We start from the raw sequence: 12,268 nt of genomic DNA, 5'->3' as shown, positions 1-12,268 counted from the left end.
ATACAAAAACTTGTGCCCTGATGCAAGTGCCTCAACAATGGTGGGTAACTATGTCAAAAAGTAGTGTATGGTATGCACGTCAAATGGGAATATAAATACACAGGTATATTCAAGTTTTTCTTAATAGTTACTTTCTGGATAACCGTCATATATTAGCATTAGTTAAAAATACACAATCAAGAATACTTATTAATCTCCTAGTAAAACCACAAATTCAGTGAAAAGAAGCTGCAATGCAAGTTTTATATATGTATACAAGAATAACCAAGAATACGTACGCTAATATCAATTCCTTGCTCACCAGCTAGCCTTCGCGCAAGTGGACTGGCAAAGAGTCTTCCCCCTGCAGGAGGGCCAGCCAATGAGGGGGCTGCTGTGGGTTGTGCTGCAACTGGAGGAGGTGCAGCTGCTGGTGTAGGCGTTGGAGGAGCTGCAGCGGCTGGCTGCCGTGGTGCTGCTGTTTCCCCTGTATCTTTGAAGTCTTTAAATGCTGCAATATCATCTTCACTCTCCACAATGATGCACACTAACTGGAAAATGGGAATAAAAAATACATGTACAACTTATATAGGCATTACTATCTTCACATATACATAAGGCTAATGCACAGATATCTGAAAATTCAGTGCACACTTCTTGAGCAATGTAAAAGACATCCTGATAAAACAATTTGAAATATGGTTGGAGTGATATTTGTACAGGTTCCTATTAATATAGGCGGACTCAAAAGAATGGGAAATTTTGAATCGTGTCCTGGCAATTCTTGGAGGTTGGTAGCACTGAATGGCATACACAACATCTTGCCATTTTGTAATAATGGAGCCGTGGAGTGGTGTGCAGCGTGCCTTTGCGGTTAAAGCATATTACAAGAATGGCAGCGAGGAGTCCATGTGTAGATCACCTGACCTCACAGCATGTGATTTCTTCTTGTGGGGTCATCTTAGGAGCGAGGTTTACCGTACTCAACTTGCTACGACAGAACAACTTGAGACAAGAATACGAGAGGAACTTGCCAGGATTCCTGTTGCAATGTTACTTTGCATCTCTTACAGACTGCAGGAACGTCTCCGCAGAGGAGGTGGTCATCTGTCGGATGTTAACTTCAAGAAACAATGTGTATGTTGTGTGTTCTCTTTTATTTATCTCCGTTCCAAAATCTCCCATTGTTTTGAGCCACCCTGTGTATATATACTGGGACATGTACTCTCCAGGTTGCTATAGTTTTCTTTTTGTTGTTGCGCCAATTTAACCCTTAGATGCCAAGATCTGTGGTATTATACTCAATGCCAGGATTGTTTTCAACTTGAAATTTGACATTATGTAGTTGTAGTTCTCTAACTAAACTTTAACATCTCGGAAACCATAAGGGACCTCATTTTGTTCATCATAGATGAGGTTCTAAGGTAGAGCTAGCTCATTAAAGATTCATGAGTGAGTACGAGGGGCATACAATAAGTTCATGCTCTGACCCACTTTCTGGTTGTGTCTGTTGAACCAAATTCTGTAGTATTACTCACATATCCTTTCATTGTATGCGTTGCAAGTTTCAAGCATGTATCTAATAAACTTTTTGTAATAGATGTGTAAACATAACAGAAGGTGAGGCTATACTGAAAAATGGAGCCTTGAGTTGAGAGCTGTGATGAAGTATCTACGGTTGAAAGTTCTATCACCTCAAGAAGTCCATAATGACATGGTGCAGACATTGGGGGATAAAGCACCTTCATAGTGGCATAGGGAATTCAGCTGTGATCGTGAGTCATGTGAAGATAAACAATGTACCAGAAGACCAACAACAGTCATTACCCAGGAATTCATCGTGTGCAACAATTAATCAACACTGACATGCACCTTCACGGTCTTCTAGGGTCTAGGTTAATTACTATGTTACCCAAGATCGAACTTCTCAGATAGCTGTTAGGGTAACTATCTTACAGACCCTAACCTGGTCACTGGTGTAGGATTTTAATACCTTTCCTTAGGTTTTAGCAATGAAAAGGTATGGAACTTTCTTCCAACAAAAGTCGAGTTTATTAACATTAATGCACAATATACATTAATACTTAATCCTTGGCAATCCTGGATTTAGGTTAACTGATGCAGATTTTTATGACAAATCCAGAAACGGGTAACTCTTCCAGGATTAGTCACGATTGCTTTTCGGTATCGCAAGCAACTTGAGCCAAAGCAGCAGGTTTGAGAAACTAACGGAAGCAAATTGCAGCCTCCGAAGAGCAGGCAGTTCTCCCTACAAGGTAAACTTGTGATACCGGCAATCAGGTAAGATAGCCGAAATATACAGAAAATCGGCTACCTTTTATACTTCACGGTTATTTACAAAAAAACCAAGGAAAGTTGGTGGATATTTACAGATTTCTATAGATTTAATTAATTACGACATGTAAAATAGATGTTTACAATATTTACATAAAATAGTTAAAGTTGTAAATAACATACCTTTCTAATATATTTTTTTCAAAGCCAAGACCGTTTATACAATGATTCATTTTGTTGTCTTAAAGAAATTTAAATTAGTTCTTGAACATTCTCAATCTTGTGCGAGTCATAAATAACGTATGCACACGCAGATGTTGCACTTTCTATTTACAAATGGTAACATGAACAAATTTGACTGGAGCGACACAACACTGATAGGAGATTCACCACCAGGACACTTGGTGACATTGTTGGCATATCAAAAGGTAGCATTCATACTATTTTAACTGACCACTTGAGATTTAAATGAGTAAGTTGTCGTTGGGTGCCTGGAATGTTGACAGATACTCAAAAACATGACAGGTGTAAACACACTGGCTATCCAATCCTGTGGCATCAAAAGCTTATGGCACCACCTTCTTCTCCAGATTAGGCTCCCAGGGACTAATAACTGATTCGTAAACTAAAGGAAGGGCTGTATGGTAAGAAATTTCACAATGATTCTGATGTAATGGATGCTGTGGAGGGGTGGTTACAGGAGCAAGACAGAACATTTTATTCCACTGGAATTGCAGCATTAGAAAAACAATGGCGTTAAGTGTCTGCCACTCGGATGGGACTATGTCGAAAAGTGATGAAAGAAATTTCCCGATACCACTACCGGAAGTGGATCAGAGCACGAACTTACTGTATGACTCTTGTAATTAGAAAAGGACGTAAGAAAATTACTTTCTCACAATTATTGTCCACTGGCCCCGTAAATGCTTTATGGTTACAGACAGTACCAAAATAATGGCTGTTACATTCTTCTCCAGTATAAGAACATCTGAACATTTGCCACCTTCACTTCAAAGAAAAAATGTGAATAACATTAAATTTAATATGCTAGAAACTAAAAAAGCAAACGTGCAAATCATACCTCATTTTGTTCAGTGCAGGTCATGATATAAGGACCTGTTCATAAAGGACTTATATATATCAGTAATTCAAAAAAGAAGAATTATGAACAACTTTTTCTGTAATGAAACCTTTGCAAGACGGCATGCCACAAGATTTTACGCTATGATTTGAGAAAAGGAAACTGAACTCATGAATTGTCCCTCACTCGCTCACAGTAGAGCAAAAGGAACATTGGGCATCAGTGGCTGCAGAACTGTTGCAAAGGGCTGAAAGTGATCCCACCTTGGTGTGACATAATTGAAGAGGAAGAAACACGGATTTATGAATTCAACCTACGAATCAAGCAACAAAGTACTGAATGGCAAGGTTTCAGGGCACCAGCATAAAAAAGGTTAAGACGCAACCGTCAAGAAACAAAACATTGTTGATTGCTTATTTCGATGCCAGAGGTATTGTCCATCATGAATATGTGCCTCGGGGTGAAACAATAAACCAAACTCTCTCTGTGAGTGCATTGAAACATTTGAAGCATGACAATGCATGACCACACATCGCAATGTCTGTCCAGGAATTTATGGCAAAACACAAACTTAGAGCTCTTCAAAACCCTCCATGTGATACATTCCTCTTTCCACAGTTGAAAAGGGCACTGAAGGTGAGATGACAGAGACATTGCAACTATCCAGGCAGCTGCGACAGCTGAAAATTGATTAATTATACCGTATTTTGGAACTGATGAAATTGTTTGAAGAGAGAGTGAGTAAGTTAGTGAGAAAGTGTGGTGTGTGTGTGTGGGTATGAAAATCATACTGATTATCAGGGCTCGGATTTAGATGAGCTAAAAATCTTTGAAAAATGATCTTAAACATTAAAACAAATCCTGTAAAATGACCTAAAATCTTTGAAAAATGACCCAAAAATTCATACAAAACTCAATCTGCTTATTGAAAATAGTATATATATTCCAAGACAAACAATTTAACAATTGCTTCTTTACCTTGGTGTGTTGTACGGAATGTGAATAAGAAACTAGACAATGTTGCATTTGCGATTTTCAGACAGGCTTTGTTGAGCTGGTAGTTAAACACAGAGTAAGTACCACAAGATAACATTCACACAAAACAGAAATTGTCGAACTTCTTATGTTTCAGCATGCAATGACACAAAATTTTAAAATAAATGACCTAAAAATGATGCAAAATTTTTAAAAAAATGACCTAAAAATGATGCAAAATTTTAAAAAATGACCGAAAAATAAAAAATGACCCAAAAAATTACATTTCTTCAACTTGAGGAGGGTGTTCAGGATTTCTGTACTAGTTAGTAATGTCTACGTTGCACCAGTTAAAAGATGAAATGTCATCAAAATCCGGGCCCTACTGATGAGAAATACAAAAGTTCAGATCTACTTTCTTTTTCTTTTTTATTCATTATTTTTAATTTTTATTTTATTTTCAATGTGTAACTCTTAAAATACTTGCCTTCCCTATTGGTACATCTTTGGATCCTGCTGGTACTAATATCTTGGCCAGATATCCTTCTTCAGGTGTTTCGAAACCCATTGTTGCCTTGTCAGTTTCAATTTCAGCCAGAAGGTCCCCTTCATTGAGTTTGTCTCCTGTCAAATACAAATGCATAGAATTAGTTAATATTTTAACAGGAAATGACACTATTCCCTTCTCAGAATAATTACTTCCTAATGGAACAATACTTACATGAGAATTAAAAAAATATGTGTCTGACAGTTAAGTAACCAGGCATTTTGTCAAAAATAAACACGTATTATAAAGCTGGGTGTACAATTCAATATCCTGGTTTAATTACTCATCATCCTTCTAATTTCCAATCCTCAGTTTTGTTGGACATGAAGCCCCTACAATTTCAATGACCCATGCATGGGAACTTTGATGATAAAATCAGAAGCTGACTGCTGAACGTGCTCAACACAGGGTGGCTGGCTACTCTACGACCATGATAAAATTCAAGTATAATTCCCGGTTTTCAAGGCAAAATTTATCAAAATTCCAGGTTACAAACAGACGTTTTCTCTATTTCAACCTTATATATTAGCCCTCTCACCACATACACAAATATATTAACAATATAAATGGTCTGTGTGATTCTAATGTATCAAAAAATTCGAATTCAATTAATAAATAAACGGTACATAATGTAAATACTTAATTTAAATGTGGAGTATACATTTGTCATTTCACATATGCAGACTCAAAACACAGTACATCTACAAACAAAAGTCACATACGTTACGGGATAATAATCTACGAATAATTGTTAATTGTAATAATAAGTATTTCAACTCACATTTACCTAATCAAACTAAAGATGTCATATCTTGCAATAAGCTTCCACCTTTCAGATAGATTGTTCTGCAAAGGATACTAACAAAGTAAATGGATTCAGAGAATTATTTTCCATGCAGCTTTCTTTTCCTTCCAACATAAAAATAAAACTAAACTGTGAAAAACTTTCCTCAGAACATTTATAAATATGTATAAATTCAATGGGATTTGGATCAAAAACAATTTTTCACGTCTACGGAGAAAAATTCACGGAGAATGCCTGCATAATTCCCAGAGCCAATAATTTACCCAGAATTCAAGAAATTCCCGATGAGTAGCCACCCTGTCAACAACAGAGCTGGCACCTCCTCTTTTTGTATTACATTCCAATACTGCTTTCCTATTTTTAAACATTAGACAGAATTGTGTCAAAAGATCAGTAATGCATTAAGCAATGGTCATTTTAAGGGCCATTTAATAACACTATGCAAATATAAAATTCAACAAAGAACAAAGAGATATAAACTTAAATTTAAATCTTTTAGCTTCCTCAGTGGAATATTTACCTTCTTAAATATTTCCATTACTTTATATGCCAAGAAGTTACTGTTGTAGTCATCTTTCGTTGTTTCATTGCAACGTACATTTTCATTCTCTTCAAGGATGACTATTGAAAATCTCGTATGTAATCAAGGGGTGTCAGGTTCAATACCTGGTGGAGCCACATAGTGGTTCGGATCCCATACTAAGGACAGAGTGGTTACATCTGTCCTCTTACGTCTTCCTAAATCTTTCATCTTGTTCTTGTTGGAATGTTAACAAAGCATGATAATATTGGTTTTAAAGTGCAAAATATGTTGAAATTTGTAAAAACTATAGAAATTGCATAATGAGTCAGATTTTTCATTACTTTGCAATTTCATAGTCATAAAAAATGTGATTAGGATACATTGTTCCATATATAAACACTTCCTTGCAAGAATTAATGTTTATTATGTTGATGCATTTGCGAAAAATCAAGGTCCCTAGTTCTCATAATGGTAGAACCTCGATTTTACGTTTTTCAGGGAACCAAGGTGTAAAAACTTAAAATGCAGGAAATTTAGAATCGAGAAAAAATTTAGAATACATGACTTGGCATGAAAATTGATTTTTGTTTGGTTTTGTTTTGTTGGGAGAGTTTCTGTAACACTTTTGTCATTTGCATCACCAATATACACCATTTACAGACATGGATTGCTGGAGCAGAGCTCAACGTGCTGTAGCTGTGAGAGCATTTCTCAAAAAATATTGACATTCTCGCTCCTGCGAGACGAGAACATAGACATTATATCAAATCAACCAATGCAATCAGAATGTGGGTGAAGAACTTTGAACCTATGGAAAATTGAAGCAGAAACAGTCAGGTTTCAGATATTAGAACGTGTAATGGACAATTTCTTACGGAGAATGTCCGAGAATCGACAATGACATGGTCATCTGTAGGACGTAATTTTCAAAACACGAACTTGACTGTGCATATCACAAATGGCAATGTGTAAGGATGTAGTTGATAACTGCATTTAAAAAAGTCAATTTTTATGCCACGAACCCTAATATTTCTCTATTGGTTAACGCAAAGATTGAATGCATAACGAGGGAACATGTAAAATCTAGGAAAGTAAAATCAGGGTTTTACTGTATACAGCTATCTTGGAATAACAATACTTGTTTTTTTAACCAAACTTTTTCTGATCTTGACAACAATAATTCTGAATGTAAGCATATATTACTCTTACTAACTAGCTCACCTTCTTTCTTCTCCCAGCTGATGATTGTGCCTGTTGTCATAGTTGGAGAAAGTGCTGGGAGAAGCACCTTTGTATGGGATGGGAAATTATCTGAACTGTAACATCTTGCCAAATATGCCACCTTCCACTCCTTTTGTTTATTACTTAGGGAGGAAGAACCCAGCCTGGATAGGGAGAAAGTTTCATAAATTCACATGTAAATAATTGCATTCATGGGAAGATTTTACAAAAACATCAACCACAACAGAAAAATTCACATATTTTAGTAATGTGAACTTATTAAGCATGACTATAAAGATAACCAACTGTTTGAGAAGCAACTGTGATTAATTTTGTACTTATATCAAATCAACTGTGCAACAAGTTTAAACTCTTGACCCTTGACCCTCTGTACCCCCTCAAGAATGTGAATATTTTACATGGTTTATGAAGATTATGTTGTTTTTAGCTTGCGGAACTGTGTTAGTGTGAAGCAAATCATGTGTGTTACCTTAACATGAAGCAGAACAGCCCAAAGGTTTTGGGCATGTGAATACAGCACCTAACAAGACATTCCACAAAGCTGCAGACTAGCGTTTCAAAAATGTATTATAAAATAAAGTAAATCAAAGCAGGTCTGAAAACTTATGAAACCAAAATATAAGTGAAATTATCGTTACGAGTGTTAGATTTATAGGTATTTATAATTTAACGTTGTTAGGTTAGGTTTGCTTCTGATAGCAATTTTCAATATTTTTGTTAAGTAGGTATGATGGTGTGATCTCTTGCACATGTTCTTTATCTATTTGAGTGTGCATACAACTGGTTTTTACTAATAAAAAGAGGGAAAAGTACTCCGATATGGCAGATTTTTACTTAATGCCGGCCATACTTTGGGATCAAAAATTTCCGTCATTTGTGTGTTTTCTGCATGCTGGAACTAATTTTATATCACGTAAAACATCGAAATCTGCAGATTAAAAAAAATTAAAGTAATTCTTGAGGGAGTACAGTGGATCAATGGCCCCATTTTTGCTACTTTTCTTAACCTCTGCATACATATTAAACATAAATACAAATAATTATATATATCAAGTAAAAGAGGAAAGAGAAAACATTTTCCAGACACAGGAAAAACTCAAATTTTCACAGCTGTGAGACGCATCTTCAGGTGTAAAAACAAAGCACGAGAACAAATAGCAACATGCAGGGTTTCCAGATCCAGAAACAAAGTTTTATATAGTGCCAAAAAATGTGATTTTCTAGCCAGGCTTGTCAAAGACTGTGAGTTGATTTTTTTTTGGGGGGGGGGGTGCAATGTGGGGTGAAGGTAGTACGGAGGTGAGAGATGGGGAACGTTAATGGTGTGAATTAGTTCAGGCAGAGAGGTGTGTGATGTTTGGGTGCCATTTGCCTTCTGCTTCTCTACTGTGCACTTGCACCCCAGAGTATGCTGGGTGATGTTCAAGCTGATACCTGGTGGGAAAAGTGGCAACCATACTGCAAGGCGGCATGTAGATTTGGATGATTTTGACCTCACACGAAAGCAACAGGAGAGAACAGAACGGAAGGTAAAGTTCACCGTGCATATAGCACCATGCCATGAAGGCACATTTAGCGGATGTGGGGGGAGGGAGGAGCCACACATTATCGATCTTGGCCATTTTGGAATTTATGTGATCAGCACCATGCTTCGGCAATGGACGATGAGACTAGCTTGAGAGGACAAATCTATACACTATTGGGGAAGTTGATAGAAACATGTCACAAACAATGCTGTAGGTTTCATATCGCCATTTCATTTGTTGTTTATTATTAAACACTTTGCTGTGTTTATGATGGGTTTTAAAAATCTTAACTCTTCCCTTAAGGAGAAGAGGCACAATTTCCCCAAGGTCTTTCTCGCTGCGTCATCTGCTGATCACTGTTGCCCACTTTGCTCTTTTGGAGCCAGATCTGGCTCTTTCATGCACTCGTTTGGCTGTGGCACCCGCTCCCTACCCCACTAATATGCCACCACTGGCTCTGGCCCACAAAGAACAACTTTTGCATGAGTGTACATTTTGCACGTGACGTGATATTGTTATATTGGCTGCGTCACCCACCTCCTCCTACCTCCCCAGCCACTTTTATATAGCGCCGTGGCTAAGGTGAAGATGACAATATTGATATCCGGGAATCCTTTATTTTCGATTCCATATGAGCACCAGTGGATTATTGAGATGGGTGATGCTGCCAGATTTAGGCAGTGAAAATTAAGAATAAATTGCCATTACTTTAAAGCTAACAGTAATAGTAGCACCCCCACCCCTCTGACACCTAAAACTACCCTAGGAGACACTTTATGCAGCCTTCGTTAATCTAGCTACTTGAAAGTCATCTTTAGCTCTATTAATGGTGAAATTTAGCTCTTTTATGCACATCAGGTTTGGCAACAATGCCAGGATGGCCGTAGGAGTCAAGGGGAAATGCATTAGGCTTATGTGACAATTATTTTATTCGTTCTCTCGAGAATATCAAACATCCAATGACATAGAAAAGTACATGGACGGAAAAAGGACACATTGAACTATGTCATAGTAGTAGGAAAAGTCGAAACTCCCATTTCATTAGCCGTAACTTGAAGTTGATTTACCATAAGGAATACATGGGATTCTGTAAATACTTATTAATCATATTTTTCAATTTCAACACATTTATTCAAATTTACAGGAGAAACTACCTATGGAAGTGAGCTTCTGTAGACTTTTGGAAGCTCGTGGAAGTGTTTTCTCCCTTCGTTCAATTTATTCAGCCGGTAAATCATGTATTTTTCGACATCAATGTCTCTCCGATGCACAAAAGCTCTTGCCTCCATTACGTTCGACTACGTGAACCAAATGTTCCGTGCGTTCAATGACGTAACCTCCAGTCAGTGTTTCCAAACTCGCCATTGTTTTGCCATAACATGACAATTTTAACTAAGTTTGCCTAACCTCACACAACCTAACCTAACCTTGCGTGCATCATTTGTGGGGCTATTTATGAATCGTTTGTGGGGCTATCTGTGAATGGTGTGTGGGGGCTATTTATGATTGGTTTGTGGGACTTTCCGTGAATGGTGTGTGGGGTTACACGTGCATGGTTTGTGGGGCTATTTATGATTGGTTTGTGTATTTATGATTGGTTTGTGGGGTTATCCATGAATGGTGTGTGTAGCCACACGTGCATGGTTCGTGGGATTTTCGAACCTGGAAAAAAATACAAAATGAGTAACGGTTCTGATTGTTTTATGATTTATCCTAGCACAAAGATTAATTATCGTAGAATATTGGAAATCATTGTCACACAAAATTTCAACCTTCCTTAAAGTAATGAGCACTGTTTAGACTCGAAAAAGTTATTTATGTTGAAAAAACAACGTGAAAATTACATTACACACTTCTCATGGACAAGATATTCTCCATCGACAAGCAACAGTAAATATCGTAGGAGCGTGGGAATGAATGTAGAAGTAAATCGGAACCTTAGCAGAATGCATTTAGGGACTTTATTTTAATGCTAAGGGGACCTAACCTAACCACGAAAGCATATTGGGAATGGTTTTGGGGCTATCCGTCAATGGTTTGTGTTGACATAATGAACACGAAAGTACTGCATACCACTCCAAATCGACAAAACACAAGCACGACGCGCGATGATCCACAGCTGTGCGCGCCATATTGTATGTTCCGCAACGGAAGAAAGGACCCAAAAGAATTACTCGTAATGTGAAAAGTCGAAGTTATTTTCGTGTAAAAAGCATAATGGCACCTTCAACTATGTTCCGCAATACACAATTGGTAAGTATGAACCATTTAAAACTGAAAATATTCGATAGAAATGTGTCTCCGATATAACAGACAATTACCATTACACGCACATATACATATGCACTGAGAAGAGCTGTAATCATTCGAAAAAATGTCTTGGTGTAGATTCACGCCAGTAATATAGTATACATATAATGATTTAGAGCTCATAAAAGTTCAATGCACAGAATACATATTAACAAGTTAGAAAAGCCGGTGGACTGTGTAAAAAAACAAATTCCTAATTTGTACAGTGACAATAAGAGAAAACTCAACACAGATTGCATAATCAAATTAGTTTCCCTTTAATGAATATGGCTCTGTTTAGTCTAGTTTATTTTCGAGGTTGTTACACACACCGCATGCGTGGATACACCGTGATCTTCAGTTATTACGCGTACGGAATGTAATATAATCAGTTTAAAATAAAGTCACATCATACCTAAGTAACGTCCTGCCTCTCACGCACTCTATACTTATACATCTTATGACAGTAGTCCTTGTTATCGTTCTAGCAGACGATCTTGACAAACCATTGCGAACAAGAAAAGATATTCGAAACATAATTCGAGGTTCGTAGTCTTCGAAGGTCTCTTCTTTACAACCAATATGGCTCGAATGACTTCCTGATGTCCTCAGAAGATGGCAGCACGATAGTTTCGTTGCTATAGCAACGTCCCACCACACTTGAGCTAAATGATCATCATATGATTTGATATTGAACTTGCTACTCCCGAGTGTGCATTTTGCTAAATTATCACGTGATTGTTTTTACTTACTACTGGCATGTTTAATGCATCATGCGTGCATTTTAAATTTTGAATTTCTTTGAGCAAACTTTTGTAATCTCTCAGTCAATAAGGGACCGATTGGGCAGGAGCATAGGAGGATCTAGATTTTTTTGGGGGGGGGGAGGCACAGTGCACGTATCTAGAAATATGTTTCGGGGGGGTCCGAACCAAGTGTCTCAGGAATAATAATAATAATGTTTAAATTAAAATAATTTTATTAAATAAAATTAATACTAAATACA

General features: G+C 37.2%; 1 protein-coding gene across 1 annotated transcript in view; it reads right to left on the bottom strand.

The window, feature by feature from the left end:
- muc (dihydrolipoamide S-acetyltransferase muc) overlaps positions 1–11,858 on the bottom strand; it is a 34,368-nt gene extending 22,510 nt beyond the window's left edge. The window contains exons 1-4 of the mRNA XM_083115639.1: positions 11,678–11,858; positions 7,427–7,590; positions 4,818–4,954; positions 279–530 (exon numbers count right to left, since the gene is read on the bottom strand). Coding sequence (XP_082971765.1) covers positions 279–530; positions 4,818–4,954; positions 7,427–7,590; positions 11,678–11,799 — 675 coding nt within the window. The 5' untranslated portion in view covers positions 11,800–11,858. The remainder of the gene's footprint in view (positions 1–278; positions 531–4,817; positions 4,955–7,426; positions 7,591–11,677) is intronic.
- Between the last annotated feature and the right edge of the window lie 410 nt (positions 11,859–12,268).

This window comes from Lepisma saccharinum, chromosome 30, assembly GCF_977018435.1.
Source record: "Lepisma saccharinum chromosome 30, izLepSacc3.1, whole genome shotgun sequence".
NCBI lineage: Eukaryota > Metazoa > Arthropoda > Insecta > Zygentoma > Lepismatidae > Lepisma > Lepisma saccharinum.
The sequence above is the reverse complement of the archived record's forward strand: the minus strand, read 5'-3'. Positions and strand labels throughout refer to the sequence as shown.